Source organism: Adiantum capillus-veneris, chromosome 4 (genome assembly GCF_014529385.1).
Source record: "Adiantum capillus-veneris isolate H3 chromosome 4, ASM1452938v2, whole genome shotgun sequence".
NCBI lineage: Eukaryota > Viridiplantae > Streptophyta > Polypodiopsida > Polypodiales > Pteridaceae > Adiantum > Adiantum capillus-veneris.
In genome coordinates, this window is record NC_140934.1 from 16,361,658 (window position 1) to 16,388,845 (window position 27,188).

The following is a 27,188-nucleotide window of genomic DNA, read 5'->3' on the forward strand; positions in this document are numbered from 1 at the left end:
ATGCTGGAGTGGGGGAGCTGCTGATTCAAAGGGCCGCTGTCTTGCGCCAATTGATCAGCGGCCCTGATGCCACGCAAAAAACCTGAAGCGACTGCTTTGCACGCTGTATTAGGCCTCCTCGCCATGCAAGAGTAACCCAGTGTCATCAGCAAACTCAGAGTCCAGCAAGTCCTCTCCTCTAACTGGAAGCTGTATACCATGCAGCCCAACCTCCTCAGTAGTCAAATACATGCTCAAGGCCTCTGCAAAGAAAAGGAAGAGGAAAGGTGCAAAGGGACATCCCTGCCCTAATCTAGTCAGCTCAAAAATAGGACCACGTCCTCCTGCCATCAAAACCTGACTCCGTGCTGTAGAGTACAGGGCAAAAATTCCCAGTATCCAACCAGCCTCAAGACCCATGCGAAGCATAGTCCCCTCCAAATCCCCAATCAACCCGATCATGCGCCTTCTCAAAATAAAGAAGGAGAACAACCAAGTTCTCTCGCAGAAGTTTAGCCAGCACGGTAGCCTCCCAAAAGGTAAAGATGTTGTCAAGGATGCTGCGCTCCTTGACAAATCTAGTCTGTGTAGCATGAATCAAATCCCCTAGGAAGGGCTGGATCCTCAAAACTCAAGGCCTTGGCTAAGACCTTGTAAACTGTGTTGAGAATCATGATAGGCCTCAACTGCTGAATTTAATCTATCACTCCCTCCCCATTGAGGATAAGAAACCTGCTCTCGCTCAAATGGTGCTCCTGTAGCATCAAGATATCAATACTGCCTCCTACCAGGAAGCTCCTGACAAAGCCGACCTCTGTAGCGCATATAGTGTGAGCCTCGCAGGCCCTGCACATTCCATGAGATGATCCTCATGGGTGACTGCTAGAAGTAGATATTGTCTCAGCCGTACGACGAACTTTCGCAACCGGCTTGGACGGGGAGTAGTCTCCATCCAACCGACTGCAAATCTGCCCACCCTGTGCTCCACAAGCACTACGAACAACAAGCCAATGTCTGTGGCCCATGGCTACTGCTTCATCCTCCGAGAGCGTGTCCTCATGAATGCATACATAGCTGGGATCCCGTGCGAGGTTTGCCACTATGCAAACTACTAAGTGACGAACCCCTGCGGAATTCACGCTCCCGGTGACCAAGAAGTGTGCCAGAACCCAAAACCGGTCTAGCACATCAGTGATCTCCAAATCGCTAACATGATGTGAGAACTCCACTGCCTGTGTGTGAAGAGTCTCGATGGCACTGTCCAGAGTCCACTCTCTGTAGCTAGAACCACAAAGCGGGAAAGCAAAGGCCACTGACGAGTTAAGGGCCTCCTCTCCCCGTGCTGGGAGTACCACTACGTGAACTCTGATAGGTGTTGGCTCGCAGGGGCTATCAACTCCAAATAAGCGCATGAAGGAGTAATTGAAGGCGGCAGAGCGTGGACACATGTTGAAATTGACCAACCGGCAGGGAATAGATGTGAGGCGGGAGGCACGGATCAGTATGGTCGCCCTCTCTGGTGGGCGGCGAGCAAACTCACTACCCAGTGAGCGTCTCACTGAGGGCGAGTGCCAAGAGAATGTTGAAGCCGGCGGAGGGGACGAAGGAGACGGAGGAGGAGGTGGAGGAGGTGGAACGGGGGCGGGAGCGGGAGGTGCTGAAGAGAAGGGGGGGGGGGGAAGGGGGAGGGAGGGGAGGGGGAGAGGCAGGAGGGGGGATTGACATCTCCTGGTCCTCGGCTGGACCAATAGGCTCCTGTTGTAAAGGATCAAGATAGTTCCTCATGGGAACCCAATGCTGCTGAGCTTGAGTGGGCTGCTGAGTTTGTCTAGCAGCAGGCTACTAAGGTTGTCTCCCTCTGCGGCGCCGCTGCCCGGGCTGCCACGTAGAGGCCTCGGTGGTCTGGGAGGTGTCGCCAATGGCCTGCGGCTGCGCTAGCTGAGGTGCTGCTGATGTCTGCTGTTGAGGCTGGAGGTGAGATTTGCTGCGTGGGCAGGCCTTGGCTAGATGGCCAGCCTGCCAGCAAATAAAGAACTGGTTCGGGGACCCTGAATACTCAACCCTCTAATCAATTCAACCCCATTCTACCAAAGGCAGCTGAATGGCCTTCGGCAGAGAGGAAACATCTGGGACAAGCACTCTAACTGAAGGCAACCCTGCAGCTCTGGCCACCACTGAAGCTACTGTGGGGCCAGACTCGAGAACCAATCCCACCAGGGATCCAATCCTATAGAGAAGGGTAAGATACTCTCGTCTGAAGCCAAGAAAGCAAACAGTAACATGGAAGAGGCGCTCGCCTCTCTTTGCGGAAACTGCTGGGTCAAATGCATGCTCCCGGTGGTGGAAGAAAGCCCGAGCCTCCTTGATGTCCAGAGGGCTCATAGCTATCACCTGGGCAATGCTCTGTGCAGACTCGAACTCAATCTGGTAGTGTTCGCGGCCTAGGAGCTGTACGTCTAAGATCTTGCCTATGTCTGCAAGAAGGCAGGGCCTGTAGAAGGTCTCTGATCTCCCCACTCCTGTGGCGGGTGCCAACAATCCAGCAGATGGTGGAGTGGGCCTGAAGCCGCTCCACCTCTACTGCGAGGCTCTCTTCCTCTTCTGGCGAAAGAAAAAGCCTGATGGGGGTCTCCTCGGGGGCTGCATCCAAGTCCCTGTGAGGTGGAGCGGGAGGAGTCTCCATCAGAGTTTGAAGCTAGAGTGTAGTCTAGGCGAGGCAAAAGTCAATGGCGATGGCGAGGCGGCTAAGGTTAGCGCGGACGAAGGGGGTGAAAAGGCGAAGAAGCAGCGGGCAGCGAGGGGGGGAGAGGTGCACGGGGGGCAAGGGAGAAAGTGGGGGAGAGAAGGGGGGGGGGGGGGGGGGTTGGGGTTGCGCCGGGGGAGGGAGGGGAAGCAGGTACAGGGTGCTTCAGCGAGCAGGTATATCCAAATTTACTTTGATTGTTTCTAGTTTTCAGAGCCTCATGGTGCTTTGTCTTTTGTACCTCCTAATTATCGTGGGTTTTCCTCGGTTTGAGGTTTCCCACTTGTAAATTCAATCAATATTTACGGAAAAAAAATGTGTGGAGGGAGAAGTGGGGGAAGGGAACATGCTGAGGATATTAGGTGTTGGAAAACCTGCCAACGAGCTGAAAGAGGGCAGATGAGATTATAAGGATTCCTTTATGGAGCGAAGCCAAAAAGAATCTACCGTCAGATTTTTGCAAAAATGCCACTTCATTATTACTTTCAAATACTTTAGCTGGGGATGTGTAGCTATTGCCCAAATCAAGCACTCACAGAGCAGCTTTCTCACACACATAACCTCACAAATGTCAACCGATTTAATCGTAACAAAAGCTTTAACTACATCTACTTGCAGAACTTGAACGGCAATCCTGCCAATATAATCAATCACAAATTTAAGTAATCATGAGACAGGGAAGAGGAAAGAGATTGCATGCAACTTGCATCCAAAATAAAGATCTAGTTTTGAAAACGCAACTTGTCAATTGTGGGCCTCTGAGGCATCAAAATCCTTAATGTAGTGAGCCATGAGAAAAATTGCAAAGATTTTTTATCTTTTTGCCTATGGGTTAAAACAACCTTACAATCTTTTGTGACCTTTAAAATGCTTTTTTTTTTCTTTTAGGTGGTTGTTGGAGAGGAGATCGATTCAATGATTACAATATGGGATATTGAAACCGGAGGCAAAGCATTTTCTTTCTCTGACACAAGAAAGTAATTCTTCTGCAGAAGTGGTTCTACAAGCATAACTTTACTTTGGAGCTTACAGATTTCTCTTTGAATGCATGAAAGAAGAACAAAGATGTCCACAATGTCTTTTGATTTCTCTGGAAGAAGATTGATTGTTGGAGGACAAGATGGACGCTTGAGCATGTGGAATTTCAACAATGGGCAATGCTTGAAAGAGTTCAAAGGTTTTGGGCAGGTCATTTCTTTTCATAAGTTCTGCAAGTTCTTTTCAGACCCTGGGAAAATGGCCTTGAAATTTTGAATCTATAGAGTTGTATGTGGAATGGTCAGGCCCTTGGGTTCCCCTTTAAGCTCTTGAGGATGTCATGACAATGAAAAAATGTTTTTTTTTTTAATGTATTACTGGCAACCTGACTACTTTTGCAAGAAAATTTTGACTTCTAAAGTTCTATTCTGCATTCTATGAAAGTATGAGGATTGTAGTATGTTTGTGAGAATCTATATTCAGCCAAAATGCAATACATACACACAGACTCACACACATGCCATGGAGTCACATGTTACACATATATACAGGTTCCGTCCGTATTTTATGGTTCAAAATTAAGGTCCAAGCGCATACAATGTTTTGTGATACTTTATGTATCATATTTAACCTCTCCATGGACCTTGGAGCATGTTGCTCTGAGGGTACCCATTTGACGCACTTGACCACCAATACAAATGTCTACTAGGCATGCTCTCAATTTTGCCATACCTAGTGGTACCTGTACCAGAGTCTCACTCATGCTTGTCGTCTGCTCTAGTTCGCTTGCCCAGGCTGGTGGACTAACGAGGCCAAGCTAGGTGTCTAGCCTGGTCGACCAATTGACTAGTCAAGATGGACTAATGAGTCCAAGGTGGGTGTCTAGCCTAGTCGACTAGTTGACTAGTTAAGATGGACGAATAATCCAAGAATTGAATCCTCCAAGAAGTACAGTCCAGATCACTAGCTCGGTCCATGCAAGACAACTCCCCAAGCAAGACAACTCTCCAAGTGGGTTGACTATTGAAGTTGGTCTACTCTTATATCTGGTCGATGAAGCCGAGTTGGTCAATAGTTGAGGAGGGTACCTAGGGTGACTGCATGTGCTGCACCATACTTTCTTTTGCCGAGAAATCGATCCTTCCATTAGTTAATAAAAGTGTCCACAGGGCTACAAACCGCCTCTACTAGAGAGGGCTATCTCAAAAACAAGGGGAGACTCTCCGAGTGAGTAAACAAAATATGTACAATGAGGGCTAAATCACAAAATGGGAGGAGGAAAGAGCCACACAGGTGGACAGTAGTGCCGCTTGGACCAAAATGAAGAAAGGCCCTAGGCGCCATAGTCTCAAGAAAGCCTCTGTGCGCTCCTGCATGCGGTCGGAGCTGCTCTGAAGCTCTCGAATTGACCCCCGGTGTGAATCAGCTCCAGCCAAAAGTCACGAACAGTCTCGCCGGTGGGACAGGGCGAGCCTCGAAGATGCGGAAGCAACGGGCCCGTCAAATGAACCACAGTGTTAGGCCACAAACGAGCTCTCAACAAACCTCTCTCTCACTGTTCCGTGGGGGCTAGTTTAAAATGGAGTGCAGGGCCCGTAAGGGTGGACCAGACTGCAACACCCCAAGTGTATTGTCACGTTGTGGAAAGAGCTTGCATCAACCGAAGAACCCGAAGCCAAACGTGTTGTGCCATGGGGTAGTCCCACAAATAGTGACGCCGACTCCCCGCTAACTCTCCAGAGAATAGTCACAAGCTGCACAGGCTGCCGAAAAGCCACTGTGTACTAACCAGCTCCGACTGCTGTAGGTCTATGTGCAACAAGCCACTAGAACAAAGTGACTCTCCTCAACTATCTGGAGTCCCACAACTGCTCCCAAAAACCTGAGAAGAAATCAGCTGTGAGACCCTCCTCGTGCCTGCAGCAGGACGAGCCTCTCTCTGTGCTACCCGTATGTGGCACCCCAGTCGAACTGTGTATTGAAAGAAGGGGATTCCAGGGTGATTGGTTGAAGAGAAGGGTCTCTCCAAAACCATTCTCCAAGGTCCCACTGCACACGTGCCAAAGGGCAGCTCTCCCAAGCCCAAAGCCGCTGGTGGCCTGTCTCAAGATCTGTTGGGTCAGGATCTATGACAAGTCCTCCCATAGATGCCCACTACTTGTATCCTTTGAAAATAGCACTCTGCAAGCTGTGGAGCCTCTATTGAGACCTTGTGTAGGCGACCCACTCCCTGGATCTCAAAGAACATGAGGGGGTACGGAATCAGAGCAAGCAGGAAGTGCAATGAGGACCTCCGGTCGCGTCAATGATCTGATCACCACACTGCTGGGCAACTACAAAATCTTCCATCGCAAGTTCGTGCTCTTACTATCTTAGCGAAAATGGGCAGGCAGGAGCACCAACAAAGTTCTCATTGCTCTACTTCGCAAGGCTTTTTATCTGCATTTCGCTTCTTGGGCTCAAGCAATCCTCGGTACTATTTGGGCGTATTGCAACTTCCCACAAAGCGACTATGAGCTACACTCCTTTTCAACTAGCCTTTGGGTTAGAAGCAATCGCCCCTTCTGAATTCATCTCCAGCTCCTCTAGTGTGGGCAATCTCCGTGTCACAGCAGATATTGCCTCTGCCAATCTATCTCGTCTCTCCATGTTGGATGAAAGTCGTAGGTTAGCTTCGTCCATGTTGCAAGCAGAGCAGCTTCATCATAAAGCATGGCTTGATCGCCATCTTCGTAAGACAAAAATAATGACAGGATTACTACTGCTACTGTATCAAGCTAGATATCAGAAAAAATCAAAGTAGTTGGTCCAAGCTTGGCAAGGACCATACATGGTACAAGAGATTTTTCCACAAGGAGCTGTCTAGTTAGTGACTTTGGAAGGTGTCCCCTTGCTGCTGGTAAATGGCTCCCAAATCAAATGCTATTATCCCTCTTAGTAAGCCATCTGGAGCTGTTTTGCCATGTGTAGCTGTTTCTACCTCTAGTATAAGCTCTAGCATCTCCTTTCTCTCTTCTTGCACTTATCCTCTCACCAGAATATTTGTTATGATAATGTTCTTGCATACTCTCAGCCTTTGCCATGCCTAGCGGTGTCCCCACATTTCCTAAACTTCTTGTAATCGGCTCATTCTTTCCATGCGATTGGACTACCTTGTTGTATTGCCTTGTATTGTCCCGTCTTTTCACTTTTGGCATTCAAAATGGATTCTCTCTAATCAAACTTTCTCATCAAATTGGGCTCTGAGTGTAAACACTTATGGATCAATAGGAGGTTTTTTCCAGCTACCTGAACACCCTCATCGTACTTCCCTCTCTTCTCAGCTATCGCAAAAGCAAATATAGCGCAAGCGCCAGCAGGTACCTACACGTTCGTGTATGTATGCTTCTGTGGGATTGCGCCTGGAATGTAAACTCTTGTGGTATAGAACACTATTCAGCTGGGTGAGTGTACTTTCATTGCGTCCATCACATAGTGGTTATTCAAGTAGTACTCAGTAAATACGACGACAAGTTCTACACAAAAAGCCTACGCGTAGGGAAAGACAAAGTAGTTCTACAGAGGAAGCGGAGTCTGATCACAGCAACCATGGAGTTACTGAGATGACTTCCAGTGAAGCCAGTGAATGACGAGAGTTACAGAGTACCCTCTCACATGGTGGATCCGTATTCCAGCTCACAACCAGATCAGAACCTTCTAGCAGCCTAGAGGTGGGTCCCAAAAACATCAGAAAAGGGACACAAAATGTTTTACGTCATGCAATCAGGAGACCTCCTAAATCTAAAATTCAAGCACCTTTCACATTAAAATTTCACCTAGAGCTACCTCATCCTTCTTTGAAGGATATCTTCTCTGAGGATCAATTGCAACAACTAGGTCTGAGTGCATTAGCCACTGCAGAATTACCCACCGATGTGCCTGGAGATATGGTACAGGAGATTTTGAACAGTTTTCCCAAAGTGTGGGGCCACAACCTAACCCCTTCCATGATTGGTCATGCACTGGGAATGACCAACTTCCCATCTTTGAAACCGGCCACGCGCACATACTCCAAGCTTTCCAAAGATGCCACAGTTCAGGTGTGTCACGAGTTGCTATACTTTGATCACCCAGACTATGCGTGGAATAAAGGTTGTGGAATGTCTTTAAGTATTACTTTTTACTTAGAGATGCCAGAGAACAAAAGTTTGCCCACAATGTTTTCCCACTGTGAAGGACTCTACTATCTGATCCACACAATACCTTGTGGATTTCACCAGATTCTTTACACGTCTTTGCAGTCTCGGGCTAAGAGGTTTCGAGCCTAGGTGCAGTCGGTACAGTCTAGCTTTTAGTGCTTTGCGGCTCCTATGTTGGCTTGGGTTATTAACATACATATAAGCCCAAGGGATACAGGTACAGGCTCCTGTTGGGTATGTACAGCCGGGTAGCTCTGCTCATTTCATGGGACGCTCCACACACACTTTTGTCAGATACGGCCATCCTCAGCACTTTACCTACTATCCGCCAAGGTTTCATACATCGATTTCCTTACCACATATGCGACACAGAGCATTCCTTGCGACGGCCTTGTTGGTACACATCAACATGGCTGTGTTAGTTGAGTACACTTCAGGCCTGATGCTCCCATCAGTTGCACAGCAAGTGATAGCTCCAGAGCAGCACAGCACATCAACAACAGCCTCCCGCATCGATTTGATGGCTCCTCCCCCTGAGGCGGATACTTCAGGTGCAGCAGTGGCGACGACTCTTTCTCTCGGGTGACAGGATCGCACTGCTCTGCTCAGTCTTCTTCTGTACATATAGTAACTTCTCGATTCTCTTTGTAGCATAGTGTTATTCTCACCGAGACGGTGAGTGGTTTTGTGGCGGGCAACCCGTAGAAGGGCTACAGTGTTGCAAGCACTGGACAGACAGTTAGTTGCAGTTGGGTTGTGTTGAGTCCACACTCGACGGACTTTTGCCTGGACAGTGACACATGGCAGGCATACGGGTGGTGTTCTATCGGATGCGGGGCCAGACCACCACGACCACAGTTTTGAGATAGTCTTAGATGGATTAGATATTTGTGAGCCGTTGGTGGCTCTTTATGGTTGCATATATTCGTAGCTGTTTGGGTTTGAATTATCTACTTTTGTATGGTTTAGCGTCTAGTCTCGAGTCCTGAGTCTAGAGTTCTGCACGCCATTGGCACTCTCCCTGCACATTGGAGCCTCGACACCCCCATTGTACCCTGAGTCCTTAGCTTGGAGCTGTGTGTGCTTCCAACCAGAGTTGTAAGGTTCTTTCAGCTTGTCGAGTTCCATTGACTGGAGTCTACAGTTGTACTTTTAGTTGTGTCGTGTCTTGAGTCAAATTCCACTTCTGTGTTTGATTTCATGTTCCTGTGTGATGTTTCTTCTATTGGAGTGAGGTTTCATGCATCCTACACCGAGGAGCACCCACTCTAGAGAGCACGACACCTTTTTCTTGCTACACTACTCGAGTTGAATTCAAATGGAGCTATGGCTTCCAAGCCAAAGGCTAGTTGAAATGGTGTATAATTGGTTGTGCTTGGAATAGGTGCGGTATTCCTAGAGGGTTCCGTGGATAGCTTGAGCCCATGACGCCGGATAAAGATGACATGCTATCTGTAGGAGGGCGATAAGAACCTTGTTTGTGCTCTTGGCCTGTCCATTGGCTAGGCGCAAGATTTACGATGAAAAATCTTATAGTTGGCCAGCAAAGTCGAAATTAGTCAGTGGTTGGTAGTACCTGTGCCCACTTGGATGCATAATCTTGGATGCATAATCTGTAGCCAGAAGCAGATACTTTAGATACATGGTTGGGCCGGGGGAGAAATTGGACCCACAAATTTTAAGCCCCATCTTTCAAAAGGCAACTATGCCATGGAGACCTGCAGAGGACGGTTAGACTGCTTACTTGGTTTCGGTCCAGAGCGTTGACAAACATCACAAACTTTGACATGTGACATTGCATCCCGAAGAACATAGGGCCACCAGAGACCACTCTATAGAATTTTTTGGGCGGTGATTTGACCAAGGTAATGGCCACCAGTGGCAATATTGTGGGCATCCTCAAGAATATACTCAACTTCATGGGGGGAGACACACTGCCTGAAAACACCATTCTGTTCCAACTTGTAGAGCTGGCCTCCAATCAGAGTGAATGGTCTAGACTTCAACAGCAATCTTCTCTTCTGCAATGGGAGATACATTTTTTGGGTACATGCCAATGGATAGCAAATACAAGACATCGCCGTACCATTCCGGAGTTGTATCCACCTTAAAGAGATTGCTATCTGGAAAGTTGTCCGCAATCCCTTTAGCTGCTTCTCTTGTTTCAATGCGAGAGGTGGTCAGCCATGATATGATTCTTGCAGGGACGGAGGACCACCTCGAAATCGAATTGCTAAAATAGAACTAACCATCGCCACACTCGACCTGCAACTTGCAGCTTATTAAGCAGATAGCACAGGGCATTGTGATCAGTAATAATTGTGAAGTGGACCCCTAATAAATAGTGACGAAATTTTTGTAGAGCATACACAATAGCCAAACCTTTCCTTTCTGTTGTGCTATAGTTGTGCTCTGCTTTAGTGAGCAGTCGACTTGTATAGTGAACGGGCCGATCCAGGTTGAACTCCTTGCTAAGCTGAGTCAGCACAGTACCCACAGCCATTTGACTGGCATCCGTATGCACATGAAAAGGGAGAGACCGATCAGGGGCAGCTAGAATAGGTGCTTCAGTTAGGCCTTTCTTGAGGTATGCAAATGCTTTAGCCTCGGGCTTTGACCATTGGAAGGGTACAGTAGCACTGGTGAGATGTGTCAATGGTTGAGCCACCTGTGTATACATCCGGATGAACCTGCGATGATAGCCTGTGTGGCCTACAAAGCTCTGAACACCTTTGGGATTGATGAAAGGAGGCAACTTCAAGATGCTACTATCTTCTCAGGGTCAGGCGCTAAACCTTTAGCAAACACCACATGGCCTAAAAGTGTACCTTCAGTGACCAAAAAAAGGGCATTTGTTCGTATTGAACTTTAGATGTGCCTCCCTACACCTAAGGAAGACGGTAGAGAGCTGAACGAGGCGCTCCTCTAGATTCTCCACTAGGGTTGAACATTGAGCACCCGACAAGGTTGAAAAATCTTCCATGAATATGCGAAGATGATCCGTGAGCAAAGGACAAAAGATGAGATATACTCTGCGATTGAAAGAAGGTGGAGCATTTTTCAATCCAAAGGTATAAATGAAAATACCCCAGGGAGTCACAAAAGCTGTTTTGATCTAATCACCTAGATGGATGCCCAACTAATAGCCACTGAACCCATCCATGAAACTATAAAGTACATGCCCTAGCACATCTTCGAGCACACGCTCAGGGAAGGGTGTGGGAAAACCATCTGGGATAGTTACCTTGTTCAAAGTGCGGTAGTCGACGCACACGTGGATTTTATTGGATTGCTTTTTAGGCGCTATGACCATGGGTGATAGCCACTCAGAGTGCTCCATTGGTACAATGATCCCTACTTCTTGCATTTTTTGCATTTTTTCTAGCTCTTTCTTGACAGCTTCTGCATACTTAGGGTTGAGCTTGTACGGTCGGCCTCTAGCTGGCTTAGCTCCTTCAACCAAAGGGATAGTATGGACACCCAATTCTGGTGGGATTCCTTCCAAACCTTTGTAAGACCAGGCAAAAGCATCTTAAAAGGAGTGCATAAAAGAGACTACTTGATCGAGTAGCGCGGGATGATTTCATAACCAAGCGGCTAAGAGGATGTGCTAAGGCTCGTCAGGGTCGCCAAGGTTGACTTCTCTAACCAGGTCAGGAGGTGTAGCTGGTGAGGGTGCATTAGAAGATGAAGATTGAGATGCCTCTTGGAGCTTTGAGACGTCATGGGCTGGTGTCTGATCGATGTGAAAATCAGTATGCTCTTCTTGTAACCATCCTGGTGGAAGCTCCTCGAAGTGTAAGTCCTCAGACACAGCAAAGTGCTTTTGCGTGGTTGGAGAGTCGGACACAGAGGAGGCTAAGGAGAGGTGAGACGTTGATGAACTCTTGCAAAAGAGATTTCTTCCCGCTTCTATGATGTGTTATAGATTCACCAAGGCCGATGGCTTCCATCAACGGGGCAACCGAAGTATGGTCCTCCTTGACTGTCACACTTTCTTCTGGATGATGTGGCTCACTGGTCTCAACTGGAGGAGCAGGGGAAGAGGGTGTATCCTCAGGCAAGGGTGGAATAGAGACCACATAGCATGGCAACGATGTGGTAGCCTCCAACCACTGCAGTTTATCTTCGTCGGACCCGTCAGGTGGGGTAGGCTGCTCCAAGCCAGGGTTGGACTCCATTGACAAGGAACTATGATGAACTACAGGATCCATTGGTTTCATTGGGAAGCCAAGAGCATGTATCCGAATGGCATCGTTTCCCCAATCATGATGTGCTTTTAGTGTGCCACAGCCATGGTCTACCGATGAGCAAAGAAAATCCTCCCTCAACCTCGGGAGACGAACCACAACAAAATCCAAGCTAAAGGTGAAGTCTTGTATCTACAGAGGCACCTTGTCCACTATGCCCACTCGGTAGACTGTCCTCTGGTCGGCCAATGTAGCTGTGAAGGGAGCAGGGCAAGTAGGCTGCAGACCTAAAGCCAACATAGTGAACTCCGGCATCAGATTGATGCCAGATCCACCATCAACTATGACACTGGAGAATTGGCGCGCAAGAATAGATACAGTGAGACGAGGACTCCTATAATCGGTAAGGGGAGCGGCGGGATAGAAAACCATGTAGGACTCTGAGGGCTGTATGGGGAGGTGCCCGCCACTAGGCCTTGCACTCGGGTACAGAGACTGAATGACTATAAGGGTATCACGTTCTAGATTTGCATCAAGCCGGAGCAAGCCATAAAGTAACACTTGCTGAAAGGTGTTCTTCAAGCTTGCTTCTGTTGTAGGCTTGGCACCTTCTATCTGGGCTTCCTCTGGCACTTTGATCTATTGCAAGTCATCCACTGCTTCCAAGAAAGCCCCAACAATAGGAGTTAGCATGGAGGTTGGTCAGCTCTTAGCACCAGTGAATTGCTCGTCAATTGGGCCAGGTATACTAGGTTGTGGAAGTGGAGATGGACGAGGTGGACCTTTTGGAAGGCTGAGACCAAGAGATGCTCTTTGTGCTTGAATGAGGACGCCAATAGGCTCCTCCTCTTGCTGTGGCCTATCCTTAGGGGTAACCACATGAGTAGCAAGGGACGGTTGAGGGATGGTGCTTACTGTTGTTAGGTTGAGATCCGGAAATGTGAAGTCTTGTTCGTTCGAACTTGGGCCTGAAGACGTGGATTCCCTTTGCTGGGACAATCCTTACTGTAGTGGTCCTTAGCCTCAGGGCAATGACGGCAAGGAGGAGACCCTTCACGTAAAGGACATTTGCTTTGGTAATGTCCATACTTTCCGCATCTATAGCATAAAATGGGCCGATTGGATGGACGAAACGGGGGACAAGGTGGTCTTTGCTCCTGTTGCATGGAGGTGGAGATTGAAGTGTAGAAGCTCTAAGGGGCTGAGGGAGCATTGGCATCATAATAACTTTGAGACAGAAAAGTGCTTGGCATACCTTGCATAGGAGGCATATTCAGCAAGGGTGGCATGTAGTGTGACTGGCCATAGGGGGAAACCATGTTGGATGCAGGTGCTAATCCTTGTTGGAGGGTAGGACCGAGACTTTGCTGTATTTGTCGCAATCCCTTTAGGTAGTAGCAATCCTTGTCCTCATGTCCAGACTTTTCCCAGAAGTGGCAATAAGGTGGAGGGTGCCCTAAAGAGCAGCATGACCTACACTAGACCATAGCTTCTCCTACTGAGACCGGAGCTCTTTTAGTTCGCGCTTGATCTGGTCCAAAGCCTCGTGATGTGCCGTGTCGGCTAGACTACCACCCGTATCCCTGCCACGTGTCACTGCCCAAGAGAAAGTCCATCCAGTGTGAACTCCATCCCAACTGTAACTAGTTGTCTGTCTCGTGCCCCCTGACACTATAGCCCTGCTACATCGAAACATGTTTTTATGTCGCACTAAAACCAAGATGACATCTGCGCATACCAGCATGAGTTGTCACCATTGTAGGCCAGTTGTTGGGGAGGATTCAAGAGCTAGTCATGCATATTGATAGCAAGATAGCTCCAATAGACTAAAAAATGAAGGACGGAGATTTGGTGAGGGCCTCCACTATAATTAGTGCAGCCCCTAGTTCAACCCTAATGATCTCATGTGGTACTAATGCCTTGCACTTGATCATCCTAGATATCATGGAGACTAAAGGTGTCTCCATTGGTTGCCAATCATCATGTGTGTGCCCTATGCTAGGGCCCCATATCTACACTCCATATAATGTTGTAGATGTAAACAAGATGTCAAACAATTACAGCTTAGTGCAAGACTTCTCAAATTTTACTTGCAAACACATCCTCTCAAGGCCTCCTAATGCTGCATAGCCCCTTTTAAGTCTTGTGTCGGTTGCTCCTTTCATAGAGATGGGTCCATTGAAAACCACTCAATAACTATAAGAGCTCGCATACTCTCATCTTCTCATGCGTATACAGAAACACTACGTTGATGCTTTCACCCACTGAGTTGTAGTTTTAGACACCATGACCTCAATTTTACCAAGGTTCACTGAGAGACCACTATCATGTGAATATGCATATAGTACATCAAAGATATCTCTGAAGCCCTTGCGGTGGGGCTGCAATAAGTACAATATAATCTTCATTCAATAGAACAGGGCACCTTTGTCTCCTTCTCTATCAGCGTAGAGGTCAAATAGTGGCAGGGAGAGTGGGCATTCCTATTCCACCCCAATAGTGGAGAAAACGGGTCTTGAGAGACCTTCTGATGTGTGCACTTTACCCACCACTATCTCATAAGGTACCATAATCCACCATATGAGCTTCCTAGGCACATCCATGTCATGTAGTCAACTCATCAGCCTGGCTCTTGGAACTGTGCGGAAGGATTTGCGGAAGTTTACAAAGCAACAATATATCTGTTTCTTATGTGCTCTACCCTCCTCTATAATTTCCCTGAGTGTGAAGATGTGATCAAGAGTGTAAAAGCCTCTCCTGAAACTTGCCTGCCCCTATGCTCAAAGACCTAGTCACTGTGCCAAATGGCCTAGCTAATCATAATAGTGCTATAGTTAGTCAGCAAGGTCGAATCTCTTGATTTGAATGTGGGCACAATGGTGTTTGTGCTCCAACTGTGTGGAAGTATCTCACACAGCTTTGTTAGACATACAAGCCGAAAGCTCTCCCATCTTACCTCTAGAGTGTGCTCAGCCACCAGCCCATCATGGTCTTGTGCTCTTCCCTTGCGAAGTATGCGAATGGCTTTACAAGTCATGCTTTCTGTGAAAAATGTAGAAGTATCTCGAAAAGGCTTAGGTGGGTCTGGTATAGGAGTTTGGCCTAGTAAAGTTAGAAAGTAGCCACATATTGTTCCCATGTGTCGTGAGATGTGATGAGTGTGATGGGAGAATGCTCTCTAAAAAGTCTCCATGCCTTTTTTGAGTCTCGACGCAAGAAATGCTAGTATAGATCTCTCTCATGCTGAACTAAGAAAGCTCTCTTCTTTTGGCGTATGAGACATTGAGAGAGAGTCTCTAAGATTCTGTTTGTGAAATAGAACCAAGAGCCACCTCGTGCTGTAAGCGGGCTCTCATCGTAGAGTCATCTGCCTTTGAAGGAACGTGTTTTCTTGTGGCGGTGCTTGGTGGGAGCTCTACCTGTTGGGTGGCAGTGTGTTGCATGCTCAGCATATTGCGCCTACCCGCTGCCCCAGATGCCTTGAATCTGAGGAGACCGTGCCACACTTACTGTGGTGTTGTCGTTACTCCAGAGCCTTCATTTGGCAAGTGTCGACTGCTCTTCGACTGCGTTTTCCTTCCGGCTCTTTTCACAGACGATTTTGGCTTTTTGGGGTGCTTCGGTTACCACAATCTCAGTTTGCGGTCTTCTTCACCCGGGTCAGATTTTGGACTATGTGGGCCATCTGGCATCATAGGAACTCCTTAATGTTCCAGGGCACTTTTGTTGACCCCTTTCCCTATTTCAAATTATCTCTTGGTCAAGCGCTGCATTTTGCCTATGACGCTGGAGACATCACTCTTGATACCTACAGGATTTACTTTGACTGTTTCTAGCCTTCGGAGCCTCATAGTGCTCCGTGTTTTGTATCCCTTTCTTTTCGTGGGTTTTCCTCGCTTTGAGGTTTCCCACTTGTAAATTAATCAAACCAGATTTACAAAAAAAAAAGTAAGCGGGCTCTCGTCTCACGGCCCTCATCCTCATACTAGGTATTTTAAGGCATTGTCTCAGAACGGGCTCTCCGTTAGTCTCTGAGTGAAGGAAGATTTTGGCTGCAACTGGGTGGAGAACCTCAGTAAGGTGCTGTGCAATCTCTAGCAATGGTATCCAAGGATCCTTCTGACAATGTAAGTTGTAGATCTTCCCCATGTTTACATGATCAGTCTCTCTACAGAAATAGTATCTCGGATATCTAGGGGCTGTGTCTTGAGCCTGATCAATGGTGTACTCAAAATTTACTGAGAATGACACATAAGCATGATCAGTTGCGGCACTAATAGGTCTAGGAGAGATTTTAATGTCATAGATCCATGAGATAAGTGGTATAGGACCCAATACATAATCCATAGGGCTAAAGCATCAACACTACTCAAGATGCTGCTGAAAGGCAGTACCATTTACCCCCTGGATAGGATATATTGCTTGATCGAGCAATCCAGCTTGGTCATTTGAGACACCCAAAGTCTGGAGATCTGTGCATAGGGAGCGTGTACACACAAGGATACAGGGTATCATTACTGGAGACCAGGTGATTCCTCCCTGGCTTTCACCATGGAGGAGATTGATGTTATGCCGCAGCAGCCTATGCAAGAGTTCATGGGAGGACTTACCATTTGGGCCCCCCCCTATTAGTGTCTCCTCCTCCCTGCCATACCCCCATTCTACACTTTGTAACATGAGATTGTATCCTACTTGCCTACCAGCTTCATTACCTTTCCTATAAGGATTTTTTTAGGATCTAGGATGTTTTTTTTTCTCTTTATCTCAGATGATTACACAATTTCTCCATGGCAATGGGGACAACGAAGACATATTTAAATCTAAAACAATCATAGCTTGTCAAGCCGTCCCATCCTCCTTATGCTCACCATCAAATGTTTGTGGCACTAGAGTATACTTCATACTGTGAAATACCTTGCAAAGATGATGGGATTGTGGCACCTAAATAAATCCAGATGTTTGACGCCTTTTTTTGCCTATGCCACAGTCTACCCTATGATTTTCATTAGTTGCCTTTCAAAATGATGGAGTTAAGAGGCTCTGGGTGCAGCATAAATGAAAATCCCAGAGCTTCAACTCTTTTGCTGCCCCAGGGTTAGCATAGATAGTGGATAGTGTGGCAACCACCACGGAGGGATCATCTTAAAGGCCTTCAACTCTTTTGCTGCCCCAGTGTTAGCATCTTTTGCTGCCCCAGTGTTAGCATAGATGGTGGATAGTGTGGCAACAACCACGGAGGGATCATCTTAAAGGCCTGATGGAGCAAAAGTTGGAAACTTATAAGGAAAAAGGTGTCAAACGAGACAAGGTGATGAAGGATTCACACAAATCCTTGCGTACTTTTCCCTTTTCACAGAGACACGTCAAAAATACTTCACTAGTACCTCCATAAGGCCCTCATCTTTCTAGACCCTCACATACAAATCCATCACACACAGCTATCACTAACCTTGCGCACCTCCGCAACACCATCTCACTTGCCACCACTACATCAGCCATCTCTTCCAACGTTATTTCTACACCTTACACCATCTCCCCACTTTTATCTTTACCTCTCACTTCTGCTATGACTACATCACCTATTTTCACAACTGCCACCAATTCCCTCACTGTTCCCATTGCTTCCATTTCTCCGCTCCACCCTTACATCCCAACCGTGCCTTGGACCCTTCGTGGAACTCCAGTGTCATTCTTAGCAGTAAAAGTATAGTCATTTATGCTATATTCAGCACAGTGGAAGAGTTGGAGAAGTCTCATAAGCTGCACAATGCCACTTATAGATTCTATGTTCAGGGAACTCAAGACCAAGCAGCAAGCGATTACAGATATTGAGGTTCCCATTTACAATCAGTGAAAAAACATCAAAGGTCTCCTTCAAGAAAATGAGATTTTGAGATCAATGGTTGATGATTTTTAGGAGTGGTGTCCTACTCTCATTCCATTCGCTCACTTGCCTCTATCCTGTGTGCCTACTTCAGTGTACTGGAGTGGTGAGTTCACTATTCGTGCAATTCATTCCACCTCAGGGACTCCCTTGGCTACTGTAGCAGTTCACAATGCTACAGTCATGTCTCAATATGTGAGATCTACTTCTCTACCTCCTATATTTTTGTATGGCGCTACTCTCATTCATTAGTGTGCTTTCCACCCTGTTTTTCTCTCTCCGACCCAGGCCTTTGCTACTTCACAGGGATATTCTCTTCCTCAGGGATATTATCCGTAGATGTTTGCTACACCCTTTACTCCCACATTCCATCAACAGCAACCAGGCTGTGTAATCACAATTTTCCATTTTCCACTCCACAAGTTTAGCCTACTTCACCAATGAGAGCGCCTAGTCCCTCTCATAGCACCCACTCGTGGCTCCCTCGTCTGCCCGTGCAGCATCCCTTGTAGAGTGGGCAGCATCCCTCTGATGCAGAGTGAATCAGTAGAGCATTCACCACACACCACTGTTGTACATTATCCACCCACTACAGTGTTCGATTCTTATATAGCCCAGTTATAGTAGCTATAGTGCTTGGTTCACCTTCACAGCTCAGAGATATGACTCAGGGGACTAGTGGACCAAAGTTGGTCGGTTGCCTCATCTTGTGGGCCACTACACTTGCTACACTACTCAATGAGAGCTTTGGCAATAGATGGACTAGTGACAGCTGGGCCGTCAGCATGGCCTCGTGCCTACATGGCATACCACCTTTCGCATATTCTTTATGGTTCGCGTTATCCAAAGAGATATTTCGGGCATTGTATACACGTAGTCTTTAATGAGTTGCACGCATCAATCTGGAGTTGGTTTTGTCATAGCATCTCTACACATAGCACATAGCCCTGCACTATCTGGCCTCGGCCCCCCCCCCCTTGTATCTGAGTCATAGTCCGCAATTTGAAGCTGAGAGCATCACCAGCAGCCAGTGCCTTGTACTTGGGTTCTTGCTGTGTACTGAGGTTGGGTTGATCATTTCCTTGTGTCATCTCTATCTCTATTTGCTGCTCAGATTGTTTCAGTTTCAGGTCAGTTCATTTTATATGGTTATCATTTCAGCTGCATTACTGCTAGCACTTACGCTTCTGAGTTTACTTCGAGTGAGACTTGAGCATATTTCTCCAAAAGTACCCACTTCATGCACCTGAGCACAGGTACAAATTTCTCCACTACAAATACAAAAGTCAAAGAGCAGTAAGACCTGGTCTATTCTCCAACAGCTTGTAACTGAGATGATTTTCCTACTCATTTCTGAATTTGAATACCTTGTATATGTAAATCTCCTCATTGATTGTGCTGTCACATGAAACTGTTTTCCATTCTTGCTTATGTAGAATGAAGTTAGCTGTGTTGCATGCTTGGAGGAAGGAAAAGTAAAATTTGTTGCTGCTGGCGGTTGGAATGGAAAGGTAACAATCAGGTTCAGTTAACAGTTATGAGTTATTCGATTGCCTAAATTTTGAAATGTATGATTGACTTGCTAGGTGTGCATTTGGGGAGACGGTCTAAAGGAGCATGAATTTGTGGAGCACTCCACCCGAGGTCATTCAGATGATGTTATATGCATGACCTTTTTCCCTCCAAATTGTTTTGCGACTGGAGGTTATGATGGAAAGGCAAAGTGTTTTCCCTGAAAAAATTAACACTTTGCACTGAACAGTCAATATTGAAAGAATTTAAATAAATTGGGTGGTTGAACTGAGCTCTTCTGCAGCAATAAGTTAAAACCACTTTGAAGAGCCCCTCTGTTTGGTGGGAATACCAAGATAATGGCCTCTGATACTACTGCTTACAACTGACTTTTGCTCGTGGACAGGAGGTGCTGATCAGTCATATACAGCTATGGAGTTACTCTTCACTTCCCCCGTATTCTTAATGATCGATAATGTGGTGTAAGTTTGACATGAGGTGTGGAGCTTTAGAAGGGCTAGAGAGGATGTGCCAACAGGTCCAGTTTTAGGCACCATGCACTAGTGATTGTTCCAGTCTACACTACTATACGGAGTCCAGATATAGGCCAAGCATTGACCACCTCGGTAGATCGGGCTATATATGAAGGCTGGATCTTAATGGAGGGACCCCTAGTGTCTATCATTTCTTGGATGATCAGGGGAAGGCTTCAGTTCGGCATGAGATCAATGTAGCTGAACTCAGAGCTCACCGATTTTAGTGGAAACACTTGCTAGATCATTGCCCATACATAATTTATGGGAGCTCCCTTGTCACCAAAATGCACAAATAATTCTAGAGTGCTCTTGACAGCGAGCTAGGGGTTCATGCTGATATATAAAGATGTCATCTTGGTTTGAACATGGATAGACTCACCCTTCAGTACTCCCTTGATCCATATCACATGGAAAGCGTCTGAAGAAGTGGGTTGACGCCAGAACAAGAGCTCACGGAAAGATGGCCTTGTATCAGGATCATCTTCTCCAAACTACAAATGATGAAGTGACTGTTCACTTGAAAAACATGGGTGCTCACCCTCTCACAGACATTATCCCAAGCCTTGTAACCTAAAGAACCATGCTACAGATGTGAAGGGGATCATTGGTTGAGAGTGTCCCCAAAGGGAAACTGTAAACATTGATGGATATTGTCATGAGTGTGGTAGAGCACACTTGAAATTTGATTTCCCTAAAAACCCTGATCAGAAAAAAAAAGCTTTGATCAACATTACTTAAGTGATGCATCAACGACTATGTTACAGGATCATTGGTTGAGAGTGTTCCTCAAAGGAGAAACTGTGAAATTGATGGATATTGTCATAGGTGTGTTAGAGCACACTTGAAATTTGATTGCCCTAAAAATCCTGATAAGAAAGGAAGAGCTTCGATCAATATGATTGAAGTCATGCATCAACGGATTGGAGACTGAGCAAGTAGCCCCAGTCAATATCATAACAAGAGCGTAAGCAAAGAAAAACGAGGTTTGTAGTCAAACTGCACGTAGTAAAAGAAATCCCCGAAAGGTTAGAAAGGAAAGAAAGAAAGCTAAATGAGAATGACAACAAATGGCTATCACAGCTAAGCTTACAGAAGCTCGAGAACAGTTAAGACAGCAGAGGTAAGCTGATATCTCTAAGAAATACACGATTAATCTTGTAGGGGCAAGCTGTGCAGGACCAGTATTGGTTGACAAGCTCTTCAAGTCATTAGATGCTCTTCTAAAATCTTATGAAGCTCGACTCAAGACCAACCAAACTCTAGAGCAACGATGGCTGACATATCCCCACCTGAAGTGGAAAAGGAGAGGCTAGTTTTTGTTGGATTGATTTGCAGTTGTACAGCTTATATGATCCATACAAGTACAACCCTGAAGGGTCAATAAGTAGGTGCTGTATGCCAAAGGAGGATCCACAGCACCATTGCTCAAGACAGGCAAGGTTTCAATTGAGTCTTTATGATAGAGGCAATTGATGGTATCAGTTGGCGGTTGGCAGCTTATCCCTCTATATCTACTCTGCCCCTTGGTATTGTGCTTCCTCTCCACATCATTCACCTCTACATGTCTTTTGGTTAGTCACCAGGTTTTCCATCTTCTTGTTTTTCAGTTCAACTTTGCCAAGATTTGTATCTTTTAACAAATGTTTCGTCTCATGTGTCATTTTGGCCTTTTGGAGAAATAAAGACGTGCATTTCGATTCTTTCTATAACTTTTGAAGCATGCATGATGAAGGGTATCACATTCGTGCAAAGAAAGATTTAAGTTATGACAAATGTTAGGAGTGAGACTGTACAACTGAAAGAACAATGCCAGCCTCTAAACAAGGCGTTTTTCCACCAAGACTCAAATTTACCCACCTGCCAGAGTTTCTTTGCCTTTTGAGCTACCTATCTATGGTCTTTAGGAAGCTGATCAAACATCTTATTTGCAGATACATGCAGAAGACCAGCAAGGCCTATTTAACCAAGGTTTCTTTAACTCCTTAAAAGGAAGAATGAAAAAGGATGATAATCGACTAAACATTCTTTCCAATATTTGTATAGGTGTAAGGAATGTATAGATATGTCGTACAGACTGGAATGACATAGGTTGTTTACTGCTAGAAAACAAAATCAATTCATAAGTGCATGATCCCTGATCAAGCCATAAAAGCTCTTGAAGCGTGTCCACGAGTGATTTCTCAGTTGGTAAGGTTGGACCATGATGACCAGGATGTCTAGCATTCATATCTTGCTTATGCCAAAAATCCACTTTTAACTGCATACATGGAAGTGCTCTCAGATAGAAAGACATAGTATACAGAATGTTGATTTCAGCCAAGAATTTTAAAAATTTTAAGAAAAGTTCCTGGACCCATCAAGTTTACTACCTTACAGATTTCTCTCATTTAAAGGAACTCTTCTTCTCTGCTCCAAATAACCAGGCAAATGCTACCTTTTAAATCGAAAAGGTGATAGAGTTGCAATATTTTTCAGGTAATTGTATGGAAAGTGGATGGAATGATAAGATGCATCCTTCAAACTTCCAGTTATGAATCCAAAGAAGAGTTGTGCAATCCTCTCACAAGCTTGCTTACCTTCCAACAAGTAACTTATGCTTTTTTCAAAGTCTTTTTTATCTTTCACAATCAGTGAGATGTGGTCCTCATAGAACTTGCGGTAGAGTCGTGTTTTAAGAAATTTTGGCAGATAACAAGATGTTATGCAAATTTGTGTACAAGACAAAATCAATTTTACATAATGTTCATACAGTGTGTGCCACGGGAATCCTATTCAGACTGCGACAGTGGATGAATGCATGGAGAATAAAAACTAGGGTGAGTGAACAGATGAAACACATGAAAGAGGAAGTTTGGGTAGTTTCCCAAAGTTAGAGATTGAATTCCTAGCTTTAAGAAAGAGCGTACATGAAAAGAGGAGGTTTAGGTGGTTTGTTGAAGTTAGAAATTGAATTTCTAGGTTTAAGAAATATTGTACATGAAATACAAGAGCTCCAAAAACCAACTTATATTATCAATAAAGCAGTGGAAATCAGTTATCTTCCAAAAATGGATTTGCACTATCAACAAAGATTAGGCAGGAGAAGATTAGTCATAAAGGAGAACATAGTGGTTATAGATGATTAGAGATGAATGCGAAGAGAAGAAGTCTTGGTGATGAGAAGAGGAAGACATGGATTAGCTGGCGGAGAACAGACTGAACCCGGAGAATGGGGATGCTGCAAATTTAAAGTTTTATCTGGGGAGGAGAATAGCCTGACGTATACCTCAGTTTGAGTGATAATAGCATTTTACTCTAGATACATTTACAAGCCGCAAAGGAACGCCGTTTAGAGTGGTTAATTGTACCGCTCCTTGTGGTAAAATTTCTTGCACTCTATATGGCCCTCGCCAGGCAGCGAGTAGCTTCTTTGCTTTTTTCTAGTAGCACCCTTGATAGCACCAAGGATCCTTGCATGATTTTCGACCTGCAATGATGATGGTCATGCCACGCTTTGCGACGGAGCGGCTCGGCTTGAAGAGCACTAGAAGCTAACAATCTGCTTTCTTCAAGCATGGAGAGACGAGAGATATAGGAAGAATCCACACCACAATCAACACAAAGAGTCTACCTGAGGAGAGCTTGAGCTGAATTCAAAAGGGGCCATGACTTCCAATCTGAAGGCTAGTCAAAAAGGAGTGTGAAAAATTTATGTGGAGGACATATTAACTCCTGCTGCTCACCCCCCCCCCCCCCCCCTCCTCCTCCCTCGTGTTGCAGGCTACCATGCACGCTGTCTGCCCGCCGCTGTCCAGCCCACCTGCGCGCTGCCCGCTGCCTTGCCTGAGTGCAGTACAATCAGCCAGCACGCTGCCCCCGCGCCCCAGCCTTCTCCCTTGCTCCTGTGCTCCTCCAACCCCGCCGCTGTCCAGCCCACCTGCACGTTGTTCGCTGCCTTGCCTGAGTGTAGTACAGTCAGCCAGCGCGCTGCCCCCACGCCCCAGCCTTCTCCCTTGCTCCCGTGCTCCTCCAACCCCGCTTCCGTTCGCTGGCTACCATCCTCCTGAAGGCGCCTCTCGACTTGCTCCAAAGGGGATGACCTCCTGACACTGCTTGTTGAGATTTCCTTAGAGGGCCGTCTTCTTCCGTCTCGTGTTCTATTACAGCAGCAGACACAGATGGAGGCTCATGCTTGTAGCAGGGCTACAGTCACTTCACAGGACAGGCAGTTGGACAGTTAGCTACAGTGGTCTGGTTCACACTGGACGGACCCTTTGGGCTAGGAGTGACACGTGGTAGGGTACCTACGGTGGTCTAGTGGACATCGTGGCCAGGTCACCACCACCACTCAGTTTGGAGATAGACTTAGCTGGCTGGACATTTATGGGCCGTTGGTGGCTCTTATGGTTGTACATATGAGTAGTCGTGTTTTGGGGGCAGTTCTATCTTATCTTGCACGTAGTCGTCTAGAGGAAGTCTTACACAGAGCACTGCTTCACCATCCCTACACATCTGAGCCTCGACACCCCATTTTGTACCTGTGAGTCCTGGGCTGGAGCGGAGTGTGCTGCCACGCCAGAGTCTGTACATGGTTCTTTGAGCTAGTCGAGTCCACATGTTCTGGTCCATTGTTGTGTCTCTGTTGTTATCCATTGTTTCTGTGTTGTTATCCGTTGTTTCTGTGTTTCATTCTGTTTGAGAGAGTTTTCATTTGTTTGAGTGAGATTGTCACGCACATTGCACTGAGGGGCACCCACACTGTAGAGAGCACGACACATTATCCGCGCTACAGGTGCTCTCATTTTGGCGATCATGGTGGGACCTCAACTGAAGTCTCACTCTGTTGAGTAGCTGGTTTCTTCGCTCCGCCTGTGCAGTCTAAGTCTCTCGCCTTGCTGGTCTGGTCCCCTCTCGCCCTGGTCCAACTTGCCCTCGTCTCTTGTCTAGACCCCCTCGACTCTGGTCTAGCTGGTCTAGTCACTTGTCTGGTCTAGACCCTGGTCTAGTCCTCCTCGTCCCTGGTCCAACTGGTCTAGACACTCGTCTGGTCTAGTAGAGTCTAGACCAGTCTTCAGCCAGTTCAAGGTTTTCTTGCCCAAAGCTTGGTTGGTTTGGAGGTCACTGCATGACACATACAAGGAGGTCAGTTGAGCGTCAAATCCCACTACTGAGCCCTCTGAAGTACTATCACAGAAGACGACCTTTGACACCTTGTAGAAATCCTTCAACCTCATCACCACATATCACATCACCCATTCCTTCATCAGGTTCCCCATCTTCCCGATCACCTTCTCCAGAAAAGCTCTCACCAGTTCCTTCGTCATCAAGTTCCCCATCTTCGCAATCACCTTCTCCAGAAAAGCTCTCTCCTATTCTTCTACAGCAAGCTATTGTGCAACAGACTCAGCAAGGAATCATGGAGCCACTAGCTAGTGTTTTGGACAAGGTGAACATCAAGTTCCCTACCTTCAAAGGGCTATCTTCAGAAGATGCTGACAACCATGCAAGAAGATTTGTATCTCTCTGTAGGGAAAGTGGGCTGAACAGAGAAGATGCTTACTTGGTACTATTTCCATCCACCCTGGATGGCCTAGCAGATAAATGGTACAGCCAATTTGCAAAGAACCATTTTGCAACTTGGGCAGCCTTAAGACAGCAGTTCTGTGCAGCTTTCAGGCCGGGTGACTACCAGGAGAAGGTGTTGGATGAGTTGGCCAACATGGTGCTCAAACCTGAGGAGACTTTTGCGGAGCTTATGACGAAAACTAAGTCGCTGGTGGCCAAGCTTCCCCAACAACCCGGTGAATTCATGGTTAAAAAGTGGGTGGAGAAGGCGCTTCCCAAAACTTCTCAGCAAAAACTCCGAGAGAGTCTCTGACCCGACACCACTCTCGACGAGTTCATCGCAGCTGCTACTAGAATAGAGGGAGCTAGGAAGCTCTTCAACAACTCTCCTCAAATAGATACTCCCTCTGTGTTCTCGGAAGGTAGTCCTACTGATCCTTTAACTTCCTTACGTAGGGAACTGGAAGCCCTAAAGCTACAACGAGCTCTTCAAGAGGAGAGGTCCTTCTCTCTTAGACAAGAGAAGCCTACACATAATGAGGCATTGGAACAGATTAAGCGCGAGTTAGAAGAGCTCAAGTGTCAGCAAGAGACTAAGGCTATGGTTTGGTGTAGCTCATGCCGCTCTCCAGGGCACCCACCACAGGAATGCCCCCTTCGGTTTTATTGCCACTTCTGTGAAAAAACTGGAAGCCCTAAAGCTACAACGAGCTCTTCAAGAGGAGAGGTCCTTCTCTCTTAGACAAGAGAAGCCTACACATAATGAGGCATTGGAACAGATTAAGCGCGAGTTAGAAGAGCTCAAGTGTCAGCAAGAGACTAAGGCTATGGTTTGGTGTAGCTCATGCCGCTCTCCAGGGCACCCACCACAGGAATGCCCCCTTCGGTTTTATTGCCACTTCTGTGAAAAAGCTGGACATGAGGATAAGGATTGTTACTACCTCAAGGGATTGCGTCAAATACAACAAAATCTTGGTCCTTCTCTCCAACAAGGGCTAGCACCTGCATCCAACATGGTATCACCCTACGGCCATCAAAACCAGTTGCCTCCTCTGCTGACAACACCCCCTATGCAGCAAGGTATGCACAACAACTTTGCACCCCGCAGTTTTTATCATGCCAGTACTCCCTCAGGTCCCCAAAGTTTCTACACCTCAACCTCAAATTCCATGCAGCAACCACCTCGTCCCCCGTTTCGTCCTTCCAATCGGCCCATACTCTGCTACATATGCGGAGAATATGGGCATTATCAGAGCAAGTGTCCTTTACCCGAGGACTCCCCTCCTTGTCGTCATTGCCCTGATTCGAAGGATCACTACAGTAAAGATTGTCCCAAGCAAAGGGCATCCACGTCTTCAGGCTCGACTCAGAACCAGCCCGAATTCACCTTTCCGAAGATAAATTTGATTAGTGTGAACACCGTGCCTCAACCTTCACCTGCTACTCATGTGGTTAAGCCTCTGCAAGTGGAGGAGCCTGCTGGTGTCCTTACTCGGGCACAAAGAGCAGCTCTTGGTCTCAGTCTACCCACAGGTCCACCTCGCCAGTCTCCACTTCCTCACTCTGGTCTACCTGACCCAAAGGACAAGTCCTTCCCAATTGCTCAGAGCAAACCAACTTCCTTGTTATCTGACATTGATGGAG

At 46.6% G+C, this 27,188-nt stretch overlaps 1 protein-coding gene across 9 annotated transcripts in view; it reads left to right on the forward strand.

The window, feature by feature from the left end:
- Positions 1-27,188, forward strand: part of LOC147458778 (uncharacterized) — a 372,832-nt gene that overhangs the window by 298,384 nt on the left and 47,260 nt on the right. For 7 of the 9 annotated variants that reach the window (XM_086510216.1, XM_086510214.1, XM_086510218.1 and 4 more), the window contains 5 exons: positions 3,611-3,699; positions 3,778-3,910; positions 19,389-19,463; positions 19,539-19,670; positions 22,476-22,586. In XM_086510216.1, the coding sequence (XP_086366342.1) occupies positions 3,611-3,699; positions 3,778-3,910; positions 19,389-19,463; positions 19,539-19,670; positions 22,476-22,586 (540 nt within the window). The remainder of the gene's footprint in view (positions 1-3,610; positions 3,700-3,777; positions 3,911-19,388; positions 19,464-19,538; positions 19,671-22,475; positions 22,587-27,188) is intronic. The other 2 variants (XM_086510215.1, XM_086510217.1) reach the window with 2 other exon arrangements.